This window comes from Malaclemys terrapin, chromosome 4 (assembly GCF_027887155.1).
Source record: "Malaclemys terrapin pileata isolate rMalTer1 chromosome 4, rMalTer1.hap1, whole genome shotgun sequence".
Lineage (NCBI taxonomy): Eukaryota > Metazoa > Chordata > Testudines > Emydidae > Malaclemys > Malaclemys terrapin.
The window spans coordinates 89,696,929-89,719,219 of record NC_071508.1 but is presented as its reverse complement, the minus strand read 5'-3'; the positions used below and the strand labels follow the sequence as shown (position 1 = coordinate 89,719,219).

Below are 22,291 nucleotides of genomic sequence, written 5' to 3'. Positions count from 1 at the left end.
TATAAATGTCTTCATCTGCACCCATGTGACCATTTGAAATCAGGTTCTTACAGATCCTGGGAATCAGAGGTCTTAAATATCTGGGTTTAAATTTTTTCCTACTCCAACTATGCTACTTATGTTCTTAAATTTGGAGGAGAAAGGATAAGTGTTAGGCTTTATATAATCACTGCTGTGTTGAGTTAAATTTCAGTTAGAGTTTGGCATTTGGAGGGGTAAATTGTACCAAGCACAGACCTTTGGGAAAAGGATAAAAACAGGCTGCTGTAGACAAGGGTATTCCAAATAAAAGGCAATCAACCCTTAATGAGAAGACTCTCCCCCCATACCTCCCTCTACCCTCCCTTATTCAGGTGAGGAAAGTATGCAGATAGAGCACCTCTCTCCATATCTAGCTCTTTAATAGATACGAAAAAGCTCCTGGTAAATTTAGGGACCCAGAGAAACCATTAAAAGGGACTAAAAAAAAACAAAAAAAATCCAGAATGGACAGGATCTCTTTCCTCTCTCCCCATTACAAACTTACAGGGAATGAAGCAGAGGATGTGTTCCCTCCCGCAATGGCAGTTTAGTTCCTCTCTTTTCTTTTGGGGAAATTGTGAGAACTGTTACTATAAAGCTTGTGGATAATTAAGAATTAACTGCATATGCCAGAAAAACACCTGTGGGTCCAATCCTGTAATCAATATATTCTTCACTTCTTGTGCTAACTTTACAATGTTTATGAAACAACTGCTACATTTCAGCTCAGAAGTGGCTACATTTCACCTCTGCAACAATTTGTACGGTAAGTATCAGTTTGTAGAGACAGTTGGAAAGCTTGATGATGAAAGGCAATAAGTAAATGATACTATATCGTATTCAGTTACAAAAACTGCATGAAGATGGAATTAAGGTACAGAGTGTCTAGCATTAACTTAAAGTGCAAAAATAAAAAAAAACACCCAGAAGAATTACACCTCTACCCCAATATAACGCAACCCGATATAACACGAATTCGGCTATAACGCGGTAAAGCAGTGCTCCGGGGGGGTGGGTGGGGAGGAGGAGGGCTGCACACTCCGGCAGATCAAAGCAAGTTTAATATAATGTGGTTTCACCTATAACGCGGTAAGATTTTTTGGCTCCCAAGGACAGCGTTATATCGAGGTAGAGGTGTATTAGAAAGTCACAAAACACAAAGTTTAGGTTAAAACTTAAAGAAATGGAAATATTTGAAAGTATGGAAAAAGTGTGTTTGGATTTTAAGTTTAAAAACTAACTGATTTTCTTGGGTTGCTAGTAGTCAGGTATTTTTAATCCCTATGATGTTCCTGAAAAGGATTTTACCCTTAAGTTACAGACATTTAACTATCTTAAAGCTTTTCAAAAATTTGTTACTATTTACAACATGCATTTGACGGTAGGAAGCAGGCTACCCTTGGGAGCCTGGGACAGGGGATACTAGGGACTGGGAAGTTCTGCAGGGCATTTGGAGCTGGAAGGCAACAATGAGCAATCAATGCCCTGAGAAAGCCTAGAGGAGCAGAACAACAATGCTTTAGCCACTGTTTGGTTTGGAGCATCTGCTTTTCAGAGTTCCGTTTCCCAGACTTAGATGTCTGAAAGTTTGTGTAGCACCTTTTGATTGCAACTTCTGGTTTTTGAGGGGTTTGGGTTGGTTCCCCCCTCATCCCAACCCAAGGATACTGCATTTTACATGTGCATGCCTTATATTATGTTGTGAATGCTAGCAACAAACAAGATTAAAAAAATGTGTCTAGAGTGTTTTTCTTTAATGTAGTGTATTTAACTTGTCCTTTAACATTTAGAAAAGGGCATTCAGCAGATTCAAAACGTAGTCTACCCTTTTAAAAACCAGAAGCCTGATTCTGAGTGCATTTTTTCATCATCACCGAAGGAGACAAACATACTGCCATCATTCCTCTCTCCCCCCTTGCTTCTTTCCTATCAAGCAAAATATTGAAGTTTAAAGGCATCCTAGAAAGATGCATTCTCTACATGTAACCTAATTCTAAGCACACAGGCCTGGACAAACCTGAAAAAAAATATTTTTTTGCTGAGCAAATGGTAACTTTTCTAGACAGGTAGGGAGCATGTTACAAAGCTTGAAGATTTACAGACAGTATTCATCTCTGATTTTCTTTATGTATTATTTGTACCGCTTTTGTAGAGCTTGCTGCTCCAGAATCATGGTTCGTACAAAGTGGTCCAGTCTTCCATGCCTCTGTATCCCCACAGTCACAAAACCCTCCTCCAGTGGAAGTATGCATCTGAAAAATTAAGAGGTATTTCAGACATACAAATATGCATGTAAAAATCAAGAACACAAGAAAAGCATACATTTGTCAAGCCAATACATCCACATTTTATGTGCCTCCAACACAGTGATAAATAACTATGCTGTAGGAAGTGTCATTGTGTAAACCATATGCTTTTATACTGCAGCATTTTATTTTTTGTAATTAAGAAAGGGAAAATTTCAGTGAGGTGGAAGATGGGATTTGCTGGAATTATCTATGTTTCTTCACATGTGCAGAGAGCAGAGTAGGAACACAGTTGTGTCTTAAACTTGCAAATTGTTCCACATAGGTAGAACCTTGCATTTGCATGGAGCCACACTGCCTTCAGCGGGGCTATGTATTGAACCCCAGGTGACCAGAGGGGTGGACTGAAGAGTGGGACACTGCAGTATTTTCTGAAAGCTCCTGGTAGCTGCTTGAAGCCAGTATATAAGTGACCATTAAGGGCAGTTCTACATATTTCAACATGCCTTCGACTCTGGGGTAGAGCCATTGAGGACTTTGTGGGCAGATAAGGGAAATATTATATCTAGAGGAGCTAATGAGAGTTCCCCTTAAACTTGACTCAAGGATGGAAGACAGGCCAGGAATGTGACTACTGCCAGGGCAGATCTGAAAGCCTGTAACATTTTGGCTACAGGTAAGTGTTTATGCCAGTCTTAAGCCACCATAGAAACCTTTAATAAAAGCAATGTGTGGGCCTACAGGGAGAGCTGGGAGAGGAGCTTTTATTATCCTTGTTTCAGAGTAGCAGCTGTGTTAGTCTGTATCCGCAAAAAGAACAGGAGTACTTGTGGCACCTTAGAGACTAACAAATTTATTAGAGCATAAGCTTTCGTGGGCTACTGCCCACTTCTTCCTTAAAGCCTATAAAAATCACATTTAAAATAAAAAGAAAATAAAATTAATGGAGATATTCTATCTTCTAGAACTGGAAATGAGCTTGAAAGGTCATCGAGTCCAGCCCCCTGCCTTCACTAGCAGGACCAAGTACTGATTTTGCCCCAGATCCCTAAGTAGCTCCCCTCAAGGATTGAACTCACAACCCTAGGTTTAGCAGGCCATTGCTCAAACCACTGAACTATCCCTCCCCCCGGGATATAGTTATCTGCTATATTGTTTTAAATTGAGACTCTGTATTCACGTGAGATAAAGGAGCACAGCTCAACAGATATGGGTTAGTAGATTCCTTATTTGACTAAGTGAGGCTTAGGATAGTACCCTACAGTGTGTGCACTACAGAAATCCAAGAGATGAATTAATTTGTGTGTGGAGTTTCAAAACAGGTAATGTTTCAGCTACAAGCAAAAATTCCTATCAGATAGGGAAAGGGAGGCAAGAGAATCATCCATCAACATAAGACTGAACTGCTGCTGAAATGATATAATGCACTAGAGTTTTCTTTTATATGCTGGAAAAGCATAACTGTTTTTACTATGGACTGACCACATTTTCATTTTAGTGTCTGAGAACTCATTGACAAGCATTAAACCTTAGGTCCCACAATTAATCACAAGTTTGTCTCTGGAAAAGATTCTGAATGGAAGACAGTGTGTGTGCACGCATGCACTCACATCAAAAAAAGGAATGCCAATGTCCTGCAACCTTTACAGTTGTGATGCAGGTTATTAATCATATTTGTTCCAGGGGTACCTTTTGCATACGTAGCAAAAACAGACTGTAATCTTGTCTATAAAGACTTTCTATAGCAGATAGCAAAGCTGTCTAATAGCTTTGTTTACAAGTATTTCAAAGTACTGTTTAAAATACTTATTCTAGCAAACTAATTATATATATTTGCATACTAAGTAGCAGTGTAGCATTTTCTCTAACCAGTGTTGTGAGATATTGAGACCAAGTTCAGGGTTTAAATGCAATTCTCCAAGTTTGATTCTGCACAATGCTTTCTGAGAAGTCTGAACTGCCCATTGGTCCAGCATAAAGTTAAGATGAAGTGCAGGAAAGACCAGTAATTGTATATAATTTTCCCTGATATCCCAGTTACAAAACTTATAAAATAGTTATTAGAAGTAATAAGTGGCCTTATCAAACAAAATACTTTGAAAAATGTTATTTACTATTAAAAATGCCCCCTCAAAAAAAAAAAAAAAAAAAAAAAAAAAAAAAACAGAGCGTAATTTAAAGGTTTAGAATGTATTTACAAACTGGGGAAACACCACAACCACTTACCTGCTATCTTCATGTTCCAATTACTGTTACTTGGCCTTAAAGAAGCCATCTTAAATTACTGAAAGAATGGGAAGAGAAGACTGGAAACTGAACTCCTGGCTTCTATTTATCCTTTTAATATATCCTTTATGGGAGTCAGTTCATCCATCTGTACATATATAGGTAGCTAAAATATATGGAAGCTACTTATATTTTATTTACATAGTTCACAGGGATATTGTAAGGCTTAAAGAATACTTGTAATTGACTTTAAGCTCACCAGATGAAGGGTTTCACAGAAGTGCAGAGTAGTGTACTTTATCTGGCTGTTCTCAGCACACCTTCTGCCTCATTACCACTCCCTAGTATTTTGGAGGCTCTTTGAACCTATTCCCAAACTGCCAGGTTACCCTACAGAAGAAGAGCTCCGTGTAGCTTGAAAGCTTGTTTCTCTCACCAACAGAAGTTGGTTCAATAAAAGATATTATTTCACCCATCTTGTCTGACTACCCTACTGTCAGGATAAGACACTTAATCAAGTCAAGCATGCTAATCTATCTGTAAAGATGCACTCACTAAATACATGTGTGCACGCACAGTCAGCACTTCCTCTGTAAAGGGCAGTCATGGGCATTTGATGCAGGTAGAAAAAGCCTCTGAGGTGGGTGCAATTTCAACATCCAAAGTAATGAAGCGCAATAAAGACTAGTACATTTTTAAACTATGAAAGATTACAATTAAGTTGAATATATGGTGGTTTAGATGCGCTTTAGTGTAACTTTGCTGAAGAGGTACATCAGCTTTAAAGGCTCATGATCCCTGTATGCTCCCACTCCGTTCACAAAACTGAACATCTGTTGCAATGCCTCTTGAAAGGGAACAACCACCAGTGAAGTCAGGCAGAAAAGGGGACAGCAGAGGACAGTTCAGGAAGACAGCAGCCTAAGGAATTACTTAAAATGATCCTTCCCCAAATAAGGGAGCAACAGCTGGAATTTCTCACTGGTCACATGGATTTGGCTCAGAGACCATCAAAAGGCTGTCAGGAAGAGAAGACCCAGGTCTAAAGCAATCTCCTGCACTTGAAATTTAGCATTTGTTAATTTCTCCACCCATCCCCCATGCCTCAAGCCCAAAGCAATTTTAAAAACTAAATAAATCCAAATGCAGAAATAGACAAAACAGTATGTAGATTGCAGCAGTGATCTGACTGGTGAAAAGACTGCATTGGTCCCTGTGCATACATGTTTATTTTGTTACCAAATATGGGTTTGGAAACCTCTTTATCATGATCAGCTTGCAAACAAGTCATTTTGTAAGTACTATTTATAGTACTTTACCAAGCTCTATAAACATGAGCTTTTTAACTGAAATTTCAGCATTGTTACTCTGATTGTTATTTACTAAGGGAACAAGCAATCTCTTATGGATTTTAACAATAATTGTAAATTATAACAAGGTCTCAGTCCTATGAATTGGATTATCCTCTTCAGATTTGCTAAGAAGTTGCTTGATTAGCACAGCAAAACCAATTAAAATGAAAGAGTTTGAGATATCTTTTGCACATTCCCAAAAAGCCAGAAGCACCCCAAAAAGTTATACATCATTTCAAAACAAAAAGGAGGTTAGAGAGCTCCAGTATTTTCTACTCTTTCAACTAAGAGCTAAAGAAGAGGAGAGGAAAAAGTGCCTTTGCCCACTTATTATTTTGCATGTTTATACTCTACAAAATCAAAGGCAGATTCAAATCTCAGATGTGCAGATGGAAATTGACACCTCTACAATAAAACCAAAAAACCTGCTCCTGCACACCCATAACCATAGTAATGGAATTGAGATATGCAACATATGCACTGCATTTCTGAGATTTAAGTCTGGCCTCTATATCTAATAGGTAATCTACCTGTCTGTTAATGTCTTTGGAATAATCTACCAGTAACAAAGATAAGATTATTACTATTGCCTTTGCAACCGTAGTTCAGTGTGTGTGTGTGCGTTCATTATGGTTAAGATTTTGTCACTGTTTTTACTAAAAGTCACAGACAGGTTACAGGCAATAAACGAAAATTCACAAGAGCCCATGACCTGTCTGTGACTTTACTAAAAATAACCGGGTGGCAGGGCTAGGTATGGTGGGAGGAATGATAGCTGGAATCCCATGGGGTGGGGACTGACAGGCCGAACCCCCACACCCTAGGAGGGAGGGGGCAGGAGGAGGAGCCGCCATACCCCCGGCTCCAGCAGCTACAGCCACATCAGGGGCATGCACAGCCCCGGCTCCGGAGTTGGCCACAGTGCAGGGCAGGGCCTCACGCTCCCAGCTGCAACCCCAGCCACTGGTGTGCAGCACCGGCCACAGGCAGGGACGGTGGGACATGCATGGCCCTGGGAAGCTGCGAGGGGGGTACAGGGCCCCACTGCAGCCCCCGTCGCAAACCAGGGGGCAGAGGCACACAACTCTGGCTGCAGCCCCCACTCCAGGGCAGGGGCGCACAGCCCCGGCTCCAGTCGCTGACAGCTGAAGCCAAAGAAGTCACAGACGTCTGGTAAAGTCATGGAATCCATGACTGCCATGACCAAATCGTAGCCTTAGTTATCATATAGTCATTAACTATGTGATCACATACTGTTTGCTCAGTACACAAAATAGATAAGAGTAAGAGAGTTGTAGGGAGATTACACAGAAGAGAATGTCAAGCATTGGACTGGGACTCAGGACAAGAGAGCATAGCTCTGCCACTTACTTACTATGGGTATGTCTACACAGCAACTAGACAACCACAGCTGGCCTGTGCAAGCCAACGGGGGTGTGCTATAAGGCTGTTTCATTGCTGTGTAGACTTCCGGGCTCTAGTTGGAGCCCGCGAGCCCAAGTTGGCTGGCCTGTGGGTGTCTACTGTATATGAATTTGGGCAAAGCTATCACAATGAAAACACATAAAGGAGTCACATTAAGATTGTCCTTGCAATTTTAATTCTGCAATTACCTTACTTTTCAGTGCTTGACTTTGCAACTTAAGTTTCCTGAAACTAGTTTTTCAATATGCAATTATAGTGTTATGAGCTGGATGAAACCTTTTTATGGGTTGAGTCAAAACCTCATTGAGACTGATAGATAGGGTTACCATACGTCCTCTTTTTCCCGGACATGTCCAGCTTTTCAGCAGTCAAACCCCCGTCCGGGGGGAATTGCCAAAAAGCCGAACATGTCCGGGAAAATGGCGGCTCTGCTCCTCCCCGACTCTTCTGCTCTGTTTAAGAGCCGGGCTGCCCGAGCGCTACCGGCTTCGGGCAGCCCCCGTTCCTCCAGACCCTGCGCCCCCAGCCGGGCACTTCCCCTCCCGGGCTCCGGCGGCGCAGGGTCCGGAGGCACGGGGCTGCCCGAAGCCGGAAGCGCTCGGGCAGCCCAGCTCTTAAACAGAGCAGAAGAGTCGGGGAGGAGCAGAGCCGCCGCGGCTGGAGGCTCTGCTCTTCTTCGGCTCTGTTTAAGAGCCGGGCTGCCCGAGCGCTACCTGCTTCGGGCAGCCCCCGTGCCTCCGGACCCTGCGCCGCCGGAGCCCGGGAGGGGAAGTGCCCGGCTGGGGGCGCAGGGTCCGGAGGCATAGGGGCTGCCCAAAGCCCGAGCGCTACCGGCTTCACGGTTTGCCGGGCAGCCTCCAGACCCTGCGCCCCCGGCTGGGCGCTTCCCCTCCCGGGCTCCAGCTGCGCTGGGGAAGCGCCGGCCGGGGGCACAGGGTCTGGGGGCTGCCCGGCAAACCCTGAAGCCGGTAGCACTGGGGCAGCCCTTTCCCCCTGGCTGGGAGGGGGAGGGAGGAGGGGGTGGAGTTAGGGCAGGGAAGGGGCGGAGTTGGGTGGGGTTAGGGGTGGGGAAATGGGCGGGGCCAGGGCCCATGGAGGGTCCTCTTTTTTTATTTATTAGATATGGTAACCCTACGATAGGTGTGAACTCACCCTTCAACAAACATAGCCGTAAGGATAAACCCTCACCTAAAACAAAAGGAGGGTGTGAACCCACCCAGGAGATTTTGCCGAGTATTGTTTTAGATAGGTAAGACAGAACAGACAAAAAACTGGGAAAGACATAGAGCCTGTCTACGTGGTTGGATAAAATGCAATTGCAGGGGTGTGACTTTTAAAGTGCACCAACATGTTGTGCATTAATTGGTCCATGTAAACTCTGCTGGTGATCCACAATGCACTTTAACATAGTGCAGTACGACACTGTACACTGCAGTGTGCACCAGCAGTGTCTACATGGACCAACTAGCACACAAACATGTTAGTGTATATTAACCCATAGGGAGACAAGTCCTCAGAGAGTCAGCCTGAAGGAGCAGCTGAAAGCACAGCATCTGATCCTGGAAGGAACCAGGGGAAGAGTTTTCTGGGTCAGACATGCAGGCTAGAAAAGTGTTCTTGGGTTCTGAGAGCAAAAGAAGCAGTTTCCAGTGGATCAAAGCAAGTTCAATATAACGTGATTTCACCTATAATGCGGTAAGATTTTTTGGCTCCCTAGGACAGCGTTATATCGAGATAGAGGTGCATTTGATTTCTTCTGTGTTCAGAGACAGAGGGCTTTGTACAGTCTTTGTAAATAAACAAAATTGCAAACAAATAAATATCTGACTATCACCAATTTCCCCTCCTAAGGGAGCAACCTACTAGACCGCACTTTTTTGTCTAACTGCTCTGGTCAAAAGGGATAACAATTAGATCTATGAAAGACATGGTTTTTTTTTGCTCCGGCACTCATTTCAACAAATTGGTAATTTTCAAGGTGTAGGAATTGAAGTTTCTCATAATCTGTGTGTATTGCTATTACACACAAGAAAACTTCCTTATCGCAACACATACAACTTTACAGTACAGATTTTCGTACCTTGTAACGATGGTTCTTGTGAATGCTATTCTGGAAGCAGTCCATGCAGAGTACACAAGTTGGATCAATTGCACAGTCTCTGCAACAAAAATACTAAATTTGGATACCATTCTAAAATAAAATAATGAAATATTCATATACTAGAACTGCAGCCATAGTTAAACCTTTATGGATGGTACCAAACTCAATTTCAGGGATCAAATCACAGCTATTTCATGCTATTGATATAGGATAATGTTCCAACCCTTCCACATTAGGTTTGAACCATATTAGCAACGCTATTGTTCAAACATCCTTAAGCAGGGTTCTATTAAAAACAGCTTAATTACCATTTTCCAACAATAGTTACTAGTACAGGTGTTCCCTAGCATGGACAGGGATTTTAAAAAACAACAAGATGTTAGAGACTACTCTGGGGTAGTCTATAATGTGGTTTCAGAATAGAGTTGTAATCATTTTAACATTGTAAGATGTTGATGCAAAAGCTATGTTACATCTGTCTTAGGCTGTAAATATAAAAAATGATTTCAAAACAGTTACAATTTATAATATGGAAAGGGTCCCTTTATAATATAATTAGACATAATATGTTATTTTAGTGTAGTTTTTAATATTGCAAAGTTAAGCTTTCAAGTTAGGAAATGCCAAAATCAATGTTTCCACTACAACCTGAAGTCAGCCCCCTAGTGTGTATACATTATGATACAGTCTTAAATTACATGAGCTCATACTATTTTTTCCATAGGGCCTCTGCCTCATTCAGTGCACCGGATAGACCTGTTCTGGGAATTAATTGTTGTGAAAAGAAGGCTGTCATCTGTAGGACCCTGCCTCATTTATGCAGAACTTGGAAGGTGTGTAGTGAATGAGGCAGGGGATTGCAGGAAGAGAAAAGATGGTCTCATGGTTAAGGCAAATGAATGCTGCCCTGGAGAACTAGATTCTGCCAGTACCACTGAGTTTCTATTGCTGGGAAAGTCACTTAAAACAAACTTCACAGGTGATGATTAATGGTGTGTTCCTCATTTTCTGGGTGCTTGACTTGAGACCCTGGGTCTAATTTGCAGAAATGCTGAGCACTCACTGGTGCTACTGAAGTCAATGGGAGCTATGTTTTGAACATACGAAGTGCTTCCTATTGCTAAGTACACTGAAAAGTCAGGTCATGGTGCCTCAAATTGGGCACCCAAGCTTAGTGGATAGTTTTGACCTTAGTATCCATCAGGTGGTCCAGAGACATCTACACGGAACACATCACGGGACACCGCCAGTACCAGGTTGAGTAACTGAGACCGCCGACCAGGGAAATAACCCACTTCCTTCCCTGACGAACCGAGGGACGCACCCCACCCATGTACTTATTCTCTACACCAATATTGACTTGGACTCTTAATACATTCCCTGGGTGGTGTACCCGAGCCCACTTATCCACTGACGCTTTAAAAAACTCCCACACCCCAATCTGGATCTATGCTGGTTATAGGATATGTATGTACCTTGTGAACCTTGTAACCGATACTCGCAATCCCCCATTACCCAAGCCTGACCCCAGATGTACAGTACCTTCTCTCTTAACTTGTGTAAATTTGATTTTAAACATTAACTTTAATAAAATGTTTATCTCTGTGCCTCAGGTCCTTATCCATAGGATGGACACATCATAACCTTACCTCACAAGGGTGTTGTGAAAACAAAATTAACGTTGGTGAAGTACTCCAATACTATAGTGATGACCATCACAGAAAAAGCTCATGAGGAAATTAATAATCGTCTCTTCAGAGCAGGATTTTAATAATGTGCAGTAAATATGGCCTAGGGCCACACATTAAAACAAACAAATGATTGAATAGATGCTCACCCCGCATACTGAATAAGGAAGATATGCAACTGTCCTTCCCATTTACTGAATGGTAAAGGGGTCCAGAGGAGAAAACAACATGTGATCATGTAACAAATGATATCATAATGCATACCCACAACCATAAAGGTTGCACAGACAACTTTAATTCTGGCATTTCCTCATATTTCAGTGCTGGACTTTGCAATCTTAACAACATTCTTTTAACATAGGAAATTACACAAAAAAGGTTAGGTTTTTCAACACAAATTGGAACAAAACAAAAACAACAACTGGCTTTCTGTCATCTGGCATTACAATGACACCCACATGGGCCATCTGTAGGGTTGGAACCTTTAATTCCACCACACAGACTTCTACTACTTAAGCTAAATGAGTAATGGATACCAACAGTAGGTTGTCATCCTCCACGTGGACCAGCATTGGAGCGAGGGGGGGGACGGGACACAATTTGCCACTGGGTTCATAGAGACTTGCTAACAGCAGAGGAATGAAGAAACTCTGGAATCATGAGATCCATTCCAGGGTCTGAATGGGAGAGTTCTCTAGTGAGCACAGACTTTTCTGCCCTTTACCCCGAAGCATAATCCTTTCTGCCCTATACCCTCCAACCTAACCCTATCCAGTCCTGTCTGTTCCCTACCCCTAGCTCCTGAGCCCAGTCCCATTCTCCTCACCTAGGCAGCTCCAGTCTCCACTCCACAGGCTTCTCACCCCAGTACCAGTCCCTTTGCTCAGCAAATGGTAGCCTCAAACCTCTGGACTCCCTGTTGCAGTCTCCCATGCACACTCACAGTCCCTCCCCACACAGCAAGTCTCAATTCCCTCATCCAATGTCTGTCCCTCCTCCAATATCTAGCAGTCCCCTTCACCACAATCTCCCATTCCCAGCCTCTACCTGACCAAATTCCCAGTTTCCCTCTGCTTCCAATCCCAGCCTCAGCCACCATTCTCTAGTTCCAGTCATCTTCCCTCCAGGCTCCCTGTCCCAATCTACTTTCCCTGACCCCCACCCAAGTCCAGCTCTTGTCCCCTCTGCATTTGAATAAGGGAGCTTCCGCTTCCACTCTGACTGGGCCCAGCAGAACAGTTATTGAGATCACAGTAGAGACAGACTCCCTGCTCTCAATTACAGTCCCCAGCCTGACCTGCAGCAGCCCAGAGCTACAACTGCAGGAAAGTCCTGCTCTGTCCCAGGATGGGGCACATTCAGTTGCTCTGTTGGGATGGTCTGGTCACATATAGGAATGGTGAGGTGATGGATGGAGCATGCTCAGTGCAGATGAAATGTTCAGGGAAATGTCAGGAAACCTTATAATAGGCAGTGCTCCCAGCCTGACCTATAATAATAGTTGGCTCATATAATGAAATAGTTATTGAATGGAAATTACTATAAACTAGTATATTTCACCGTTTTCTATCTTAAATTTGATTCATCCCACATACCTAATTAGTCTAAATTAAATTTAGTTTCTTTTTTTTAAAAATCAGCAAATATAGCTAAATTTTACAATTATTTCAAGCTTTGCAGCTTGCACAGTGCCTTTTTAAAAAAAAAAAAAAAAAAAAAAAAAAAAAGAGGGATGGGGATCTCCCCAGACTAGTGCATTGTGGGAGTATGACAAAAGAAGAAGATAGGATAAGAGGACTGTAGATCAAACCATGCTGAAGTTGAAAGACTTCTTGTGCTTTGGCGCCTAAGTCTTCTATACACCTATTGACCATTTAAAGTCAAGAAACTTAATATGAGTTGCAAACAAGCCAGTACCACACAGAGAAATAACTTCAATTTTTGCTTATCACATTAACGTAATCTGTGCTCAATTTAAAGTAGATTGTGATAGCAAAGCAATTATCATAGCCACTTACCCAAGGATCCTAGCGGGATACATCTAGCAGCAAAAATAATTTTATAAAGTCTATTATTGCTGAGTTACCTCACAAGAAATATTCATGACTAGTGCCTTACCTGCAAGAATATGTAGTCTCTCCACTTTTGAACACCTTCCCGCAGAGTTGAGAAACTCCGCACTGCCGCAGTTTCTCCAGGCAGACATCCGGGTCTTCCCTAAACAAGTACCACTCCAGAGGGTCAAATATTTGTTTCTGGGCCATTTCTTCCTGCTTCTCCAGCAAGGGGTCCATTTCAGCAGAGTAGATGTTTGGCACATACTTTGCCAGTTGTTGTAAAAAGGCAGCCTGAAAGTCAACTCTCTCATCCCACCACTGCAAGAAAATTAGAGTTGGGGTAATACGTCAGTGGAGCAATAAAATTAACAATGATTACTACAAAACCAGGGTCATTTTCCATTTCAACACTATGAAGTTCTGTGCACCAGGAAAAATGCATATCCACATTTACAGGCTAAATTAACAACAGAAAGTAGCTTATATGTAGTTTTGGAACCTTTGAGGCTTTTAGTATTTTGCCCCAAAATACATCTCTGCTATTTGCTCTTATTCTAGCTCTTTATACTCCTACAGGTGCTCTCCAACTGCTTGATTTCTTTTCTTCAATTCTGAACTTCATGCATTCTTTCATAGTGTTCCCACTCTTTAATTTATTTTTAAAGTGGGAGGCATTTCTAGTGAACATAAGCCAAAAAATACATCTGTCAGGAGGTAGCTACATGCATTTTCCCCATAAATACAAGTTATTTTCACAAATGATCCTCCCTCAATAAAATTTTCTCTAGGCCAGCAAGCAAAGTACAAGTCCACTGGAATTTGGAAAGGGTGGGAGTCTGACATGGAAGGAACAGATTGCTCAACTTGTTAGTGGACTCAACTAAAGATAATCTGTCACATGAAAGACAAAAAAACTTCACTTTTAACTTAAAGATAAAATCTAATAGCCATTGATCGACCTATCCTCCATGAATTTATCTAGTTATTTTTTTAACCCTGTTATGGTCTTGGCCTTCACAAAATCCTCTGGCAAGGAGTTCCACAGGTTGACTGTGTGTTCTGTGAAGAAATACTTCCTTTTATTTGTTTTAAATCTGCTGCCTATTAATTTCATTTGGTGACCCCCTAGTTCTTGTGTTATGAGAAGTAGTAAAAAACACTTCCTTATCTACTTTCTCCACACCAGTCATGATTTTATAGACCTCAATCATATCTCCCCTTAGCCATCTCTTTTCCAAGCTGAAAAGTCCCAGTCTTATTAATCTCTCCTCATATGGAAGCTGTTCCATATCCCCAATCATTTTTGTTGCCCTTTTCTGAACCTTTTCCAATTCCAATATATCTTTCTTGAGTGGGGTGACCACATCTGCACATAGTATTCAAGATGTGGACGTACCATGGATTTATATACAGGCAATAGGACAGAAAATATCATGTTATCTATCCCTTTCTTAATTATTCCCAGCAACTGAAAAAAAAATTTTTTCAGAAAAATCATGGGGCACCATATTAACATCTTCATGGTTCATAAACAGGGTTGGAACATTTAGATTCACCACATAGACTTCTACCACTTGAGTTAACAGAATAACTGGTAGCAGCAATAAGTTGTCATCCTCTCGGCAGACCAGCATTAGAGGGGGAAGTGTCACACTTTGCCAGTGGATTTCATAGATAAGTGCTGACAGCAGCAGATCGTTGAGACTCTGGAATCTTGGGCTCCATTTCAGGCTTTGAAAGGGAATGTGCTGTGATGAGCACAGATGCATCTATTTTCCCTGAACTTGATACTTTCTGCTCCTCTCCCCTCCAACTTGTCCTTGTCCAAGTCATATCTCTAGCCATCCATGGCTCCTTGTCCCAGTCCCATTCTCCTTGCATACCCACTCCCAGTTTCCATTCCTCAAGCTTCCTGTCAGTCTCTTTGTCCAGCCAGAACTTGTCTCCTGCTCTGAGCTCACTGTCCCTTTTCCCAATCTCCCCAACTCGCAGTCTCTTCCCACACCCAGATCCAGTCTCCTTGCCCAGCCAGTCTCAGTCTCTTTCTCCCACCCCAAAACCTCGTTCCCAATCTCTTTGCTCAACCTCTGGCTCCGGAGTCCTCAGTCAATGTGTCTCTCCATCCCCCACTGGTTTCTAGTCCCAGGCTCCCTCCCTGGACTCCTCATCCAATCTCAGTTTTCCCACTTCCACCCCTGCCCTGGCTTCTTGTCTCAGTCTCTTTACCTAGCCACCCCCAGTTCTCTCAATCACACCCAAGCTCCTTGTCAGATTTGTCTTCAATTCCCAATCATCTTGTCTCTTCCCTACCCCCCCAGTCCCAGTCTCTCCTTGGCTACTTGTCCCTACTTACTCCTTTCCCTCCCCCTGGTCTGGCTTTTGGCCCCTCTGCATTCAAATCAGACAGCTTCCTTCTCCACTCAACCTGGGTGCCCACAGGGATTCACTGAGAAAACAGGAGAGACAGGCTATTCCCATGCTCATCCCCAACCTGATCCTGAGCAGCTGGGAGCAGCCATTACAATGTAGTCCTTCTGAGCCCCCATAGCCCTAAACTGGACCATGCTCAAACCCTTTGTGGGGATGGACCATGTACAATCAGCTCAGTATTAAGAACTGTGAGGGGCTAGAGCATTCTCAGTGAGGACAGACTCTTGAGAGATTTTAGCTGTTAAGCTCTAGCAAGTCTTTAGGCATGTGTAAACTGCAATTTTTTCAAAGGCTTGTAACGTGGCCAAAATTGGGCAAATTTTCACAGAGATAGCAAAAGGCACAACACAAAGTCCGCCGCTAGGCAAATGTCAAGTCCCTGCTCCAAAGCATGAGAGCATTAGAGCATTTCAAAGACAAGAATGTAACATAAACAAAACATTTTTCCCTAGCCTCGTTCTTGGAAACAGCTGAACTATTTTGATCAGAATTTTCCAAAAAATTCAACTTGAACCAGATACCATTGAGATATTGTCAGCCAACAAAGTTCTAAGCAACTGAGAACAGGATCTTATCATGAGAAGTGTTGAACAACCTTAGTAAAAGGCAATGCTATTAGACCCACCTATAATTAACAGACTATTAAACTCCATAATTTCCATAAAGTGCCTCATCTTCTCAACATCAGTACACCTATGTCCTTGTCCACACTGAGAACTTTAGATAATCTCCCACCAATAGTGCTGGGAGTAGTGAAAGGTCTAATGTACTCTGACCACCAGTGTTTTTACCACTGTATAGTCTAACCCTGCAGTTAGATGACATAGTGGCAAACAAATCACTGGCCATCATTGTTCTCACCAGCAGAGTTTAAATTATGAGAGACTTCCCTTCAATTTTCATGGTACGCAATCACAGTCATAAGATCGAAGCTATATTTTAAATTTAACAGGTATTCTGTAAGCTTTCTAGTATTGCAGTTACTGAATCTGAAAGCAAAGCAGACTGTAGTACTACAAATGTTGACTTTCAATTGATCTGATCTCTTCTCTCAGAGACCATGGAGTCCTGTTCCTGCTTCTAAGCACAAATCCTCTTGGCCTCCCTGTACTTTGTCAGAGATTCCAATCCCCTAACTTACTATGTCCAGTTCCTGAATTTTAGTAATGCAAATGAAGAAAATCAGAGTAGTAGCTGTAAGGAGTAGGGTGATCAGATAGCAACTGTGAAAAAATGGGACCGGGGTGGGGGATAATAGGCACCTATATAAGAAAAAGTCCCAACAAATGGGACTGTCCCTTTAAAAACAGGACATCTGGTCACCCTAGTAAGGAGTTAGAAAAGAGAGAGACCTATTAGGTAATTCAATACCAGATCCCTGACAAGGCATGGGATCACTTCAGAACAGTTTACTGTTGTAACGGGCACCATGAATTTGAAATCTAGTCAAACAAGAAAACAAAAAAAGTAGTAACGGATTCTCAAAAACTTCAGCAGTTTCAGGTACTAATTTTTCCCCGAGTTTCCCTACAGTTTACAATCATGTTTCCCTATATTTTAAAAATGTTCTCTCTCCTCTGTTGCTGTGGGAAAAACCCAAACAGGGAAATGGACCAATTCTACAGGGAAGCAGTGAAACTGAAACTTTTTCTACACACAGTACTATCAAATTAATAAAGTGAAGGTATTATTTTTGCCTTCTAATCGTTCACAGAGAATGTCTAAACTACAAAAAATGATCGATTTAAAAATGCATTAGCTACCCCAGTTTAACACAGTTTCAAACAACTTTGCACCTAGCATAAACAGCACAAGTTGTATTTAGATATCAGTGGTTAAGTGTACAGAAGAAGCTGGGTCCCTGGGGAGGATTATTATATGGCATTTATTCCCATATTTCCTGGTTTTTGTTAATGCTGCATCTATAACGTCATTTTCTTTCTTTCCCTCCCCATTCGATACTTTCCCCCTTCCAGCATCTGGATTTGGATTTTGGCTACTCCTCCTGAACTCAATGTGCTGCTTTGCAAATGACTAACTTTGGGATTTCTCATTGCGTAACTTTTGTCAAAAGAGCTCAGGCAGAATCCACAATTTGTTTAGGGCGTTTGGTCTGTTCGCTGTAATGAAGCATTAACCAGTCATTTTAGTGTCTCTTTAGAACAGACGTGGGCAAACTACGGCCCGCAGGCCACATCTGGCCCCGGAGACCGTCCTGCCTGGCCCCTGAGATCCCGGCCGGGAAGCCTAGTCCCCGGCCCCTCCCCCACCGTCCACCCTCCCCTGCAGCCATGCCGCAGCGCAGGCCGTGCTCTGGCCCCTCCACTCCCACTGGGCAGCGTGGGGAGCACAGTTGCCTCTGGCCGGGTGTCACGGCTGCGAACTCCTGCTCCTGGTAAGGGAGCAGGGAGTGAGGGGGTCAGGTAAGGGAGCGGGGGTCCCGGGGGGCAGTCAGAGAGGAGGGGGTGGATGGGGCGGAGGTTCTGGGCGGGCGGTCAGGGGATGGGGAACAGGGACGGTTGGGAGTGGGATTCCAGGGGGGCCTGTCAGGGGGCAGGGATGTGGATAGGGGTCGGGAGAGCAGTAGGAGGACAGGGAGGGTTGGATAAGGGGGTGGGATCCTGGGGTCCCGGGAGGGGTGGTCAGGGGATGAGGAGCAGAGGGTGGTTGGATAGAGGGTGGGAGTCCCGGGGGGGCTGTCAGGGGTGGGGCTGTGGATAGGGGATGGGGCAGTCAGGGGTCAAGGAGCAGGCGGGTTAGATAGGGGGTAGGGGTTCTGAGGGGGGCAGGAAGTGGTAGGGGGCGGGGGCCAGGCTGTTTGGGGAGGCACAAACTTCCCTACCCAGCCCTCCATACAGTTGTGCAACCCCGATGTGGCCCTCGGGCCAAAAAGTTTGCCCACCCCTGCTTTAGAAGGATATGGTTTTAGTTTACAGAAGTGTTGTGCTATGGCGTTACACATCACTAAGAATCCTTGGGAGAGGAATCTTATGAAGAGGGTTTTAGCCCACAAAAGCTTATGCCCAAATAAATTTGTTAGTCTCTAAGATGCCACTAGTACTCCTCGTTCTTTATGTTGTATTCAGACACTTTTTCTGTAAAAACAGACAAATGTCTTTTCACATGTAAATGTACTAAGACCTTTCAAAAAATTAATCTCTACTCTATGGTGAGCAGTTTTGTCCTGAAGAGAAGAGAATGAATTGTGAGTGTTTTTACCAAACCTTATTTAAATAATTATTACCTTGGAAGGGGTTGGGAGATAGAGAATTGCACCTGTCGGGATACAGAAACATCCCTTTAGGGAGACTAAGATGGTATAATGCACAGAGAAGGTGGTCACCTCTCCATAAGCTACTTGTGGATATCTGAACAGGTGTGTATGGAAATGGAACACAAACAAACTTTTATAAGATGATTTTCATCTGTAGATCACAAAGTATCAAATGAGATTTCTGAGTGCTATGATAAAGGAATCCTCTCATTTAGGCTTTGCAATAGGCTTATTAAAGTTAATCCAAATATTGAATTTAAATCCAATGACAACATGTCTTATTTTTTTTATTTCATATCCTATTCTGTGAATTTGGGGGCTGAGAGTTGAATGGTATCAATCAGTTCAATCCTACTGCATTCTACCAATCACGTTAACACTCTGCTTTTCCCTGCTATTCTGTCAAGCAGCTGGAATTCCCAACCCACATTAAAAATAAACTCTTCTAAGGTTGAATTTTACTTTAGTACACAAAACAGTTGTTTTGCTAGTTAAAGTAGAAGCCAATGGAACATTGAAGCCCAATCTATAGCTCAGAAGACTCTCAGCATTGGACACTGACTACCTTATTGCAGGGGTTCTGAATCTGTCTGTCTGAGCCCCTCTCCCCATGCTATAAAAATTCTATAGCCCGCATGTACCACCACAACTGTTTTTCTGCATATCCAGTAGATTAAAACCCAGGGCCAGCGTTAGAGGGTAGCAAGCCTGGGGCCCCACACCACAGGGGGCCCTGCAAAGCTCAATTGCTCGGGCTTAGGCTTCAACCACGGACGGCAGGGCTCAGGCTTTCTGCCCTGGGCCCCAGCAAGTCTAATGCCAGCCCTGCTCTCTGGTTTATTTTGGCAGACCCCCTGAAAACTGCTTGCAGCCCCCCACAGGGCCCCAGACCCCTGATTGAGAACTGCTGCCTTCTTGGGTAGTTCTAAAGTCTACTTTAAAAGTATAAGATAAATAGGTAAAATAGTTACTTGATAAACGTGCAGCTCCCACTTAACATTGTCCTGTTATAGGAGAGTAGACTATTATGCTTTTAAAAGATAGTAGTGTTTTCAGGCAAGATTTTATGTTTAAGTTTTTGATTCAATACCGCTCCCTTTATTTTCATTTGAAGCTATCAGCTTTCCAGTGGCTGATGAAAGAAAGTAAGTTCCAGTTCTATGGGCATATAGACACTAATACAAATAACAATAAAGCAACAATAAAGAGCCCCTAAATGTACCTGCCCCAAGGAGTAAATTCCATACAGCAACCCAGAACTTAAGTTAGTGAATATTTGACCTCCTTCATCTTAAACCTAAATGTAACTTCTTTGGTGCATGAAGTGTATTGCCTCTGAATAATAGGCCCCACCCCTGACTTGAGCTGTGGAGATCTAGAAAGATGGGGTTGGGGGGGAAATCACAGAGCCTTTCAACAGATTATTCTCCAAGACAACCTTCAGATAGAATGATGAGGTGGATGATTGAATTTTATCACTTTAAACAACTGATTTAACACCTGACCTTATGAAAATATTACTTTTCACTAGTGACCCAAACCTATCAAGAGATCACCCTTTATTAGGCAACTGCTTGTTTTAACAGCCTGTTCCAAGATATTGCTGAGAGTAGCCGACTACAACTCTGCTTTTACTGGTGCATCAGGGCCATTCCTGTCATGCCATTGATGAGCTGCTTAAAGCATATCGAGCAGTCTTTTTGGTTCACAACCCCAGAGAAACTTACATTTAAGCAAAATATCGCCATCATCCCTTATCTCAAGTCCGCGCAATAAAAACTTTATTCCGCCTGTCACTGAAGATCATCTCTACAAGACCATCGATGGTCGCTGGTCACCTAACTCAGGCTCAGTAGTAACTACACAGCGCACGGGTGTCACCATCGCATGGGACTGTGCCACTGGGAAACAGCCATTGACCGCAGGGCAGACAATGGGGAAAGGGGGGTAGGTGAGTCCACACTGAGCGGCACCTCCCCGCCTAGGGCGCTAACCCCCAGCGGATGGGGGCCCTCACCTCTCCTAAGGGGAGGCAATCAGGGCTTCCCTTGCTCCCCCAAGCGGGCAGGGGGTCGAGCTCCCATCCACTGGAGGCTCCAACCTGTCCGCGCGGAGGTTACCAGGTCACCACGGGCGGCCCCCGGGAGGACCCATACGGCAGGAGTCTCACCATGGCCCGCTCCTGGGGCTGCACAGAGACCCCGCCGCTCGCTCCTGATCCGGCTCCTCCATTGCCTCCATCCGCCATTTTGAGGGTAACTGACACCGCCGCCAAGCCAAGCCCCGCCCCGCCCCTTTGCCACCGAGCCGACCGGAAACAGGTTGCCGGGGCAGACGGGCCAAACTGTAGTGTCCGAATCTGCCTCCCGACAGTGTGCGCACCTGGCTGCCACTGAGCATGTGCCAGCGATCGGCGCCTGCTCAGTCACACCTGCTGAAGCCGCTGCCCTTACTTGCTCTCAGATCCGATCCCATTTCCTGCTTCCTGGGCAGAGGAGGGGGAAGGGCGGGGGGACAGAGCTTCATACGGCTAGTAGTGGCGGAAGCGAACTTCAATGGGAGCCCCCAGCGGGGGTGGCGGGCAGACGGACGGTGCCTTTTCTCGACATCCCTTCCGCGGGGCTGTGGCGCTAAAGGCTGCTCTTCTCTTCGGGGCTGGTCTATAGGAGGAAGCTGCACTGTGATGTTAAACCAGTGCAGAGCCCTGTGTGGCCACTCGGATTTTGGGTTACATTAAGTTGATTAACAAGAAGCTGTTGTTACACAGAAATAAGACTGTTTTTACACAGGTGTGCATTGGTTTAACTAAGGGCTTGTCTATATTGGAAAGTTTTACCAGTCATACAGGTATAGTTAAACTGATACAGTTATATAACTCCCTGTTTGGACACATATTCTGGAATAAGGCCAGGACTACACTACAGAACTATGTCGGTATAAACTATGTTGCTCAGGGGTGTGAAAAATCCACACCACGCAGCTTTTAGCGATAACACAGCCTTGTCGCTAAAAGTCAGGGTGTGTAAATGTTCTTTGTCGGCACTTTTGCCGATAAAATACTTCCATCCTGGTGAGCAGCATTAGCTTTGTCGGCAGGAGAGAGCTCCTGCCAACAAAGCCATGTTCACACTGCCACTTGCGTCGGCAAAACTTTTGTCTTTCACGGGGGGGAGGGGACTTTTTTAAGTACCCGTGTGTAGCGGGGCGGCCTGGCTTCCAGGCGCCCCAGGAAGCGATGAGCCAGAACAGCCGTCAGAGTGGGCGGAGCCACCGCGGCCTGTCCCCGCCCCCCGGAAGTCAAGGGGCGGGACAGGAAGTATAAAGGCCAGGCCACAGCGCTCAGTAGCTGGCTGGCAGCGGGAAAGGACAGATGCTGGTGCCCGAGCTCCCATGGACCTGAGCCTGCCGAGAGCCCGGTATCCTGAGGAGGACCGGCTGAGCCTGCCGAGAGCCCGGTATCCTGAGGAGCGG

At 44.1% G+C, this 22,291-nt stretch overlaps 1 protein-coding gene across 2 annotated transcripts in view; it reads right to left on the bottom strand.

The window, feature by feature from the left end:
• UBR1 (ubiquitin protein ligase E3 component n-recognin 1) overlaps positions 1 to 21,187 on the bottom strand; it is a 134,964-nt gene extending 113,777 nt beyond the window's left edge. Inside the window, exons 1-4 of one of the 2 annotated variants that reach the window (XM_054025640.1) lie at positions 20,991 to 21,187; positions 13,178 to 13,434; positions 9,351 to 9,429; positions 2,163 to 2,273 (exon numbers count right to left, since the gene is read on the bottom strand). In XM_054025640.1, the coding sequence (XP_053881615.1) occupies positions 2,163 to 2,273; positions 9,351 to 9,429; positions 13,178 to 13,434; positions 20,991 to 21,068 (525 nt within the window). In that variant the 5' untranslated portion in view covers positions 21,069 to 21,187. The remainder of the gene's footprint in view (positions 1 to 2,162; positions 2,274 to 9,350; positions 9,430 to 13,177; positions 13,435 to 20,990) is intronic. The other variant, XM_054025639.1, reaches the window with a different exon arrangement.
• Between the last annotated feature and the right edge of the window lie 1,104 nt (positions 21,188 to 22,291).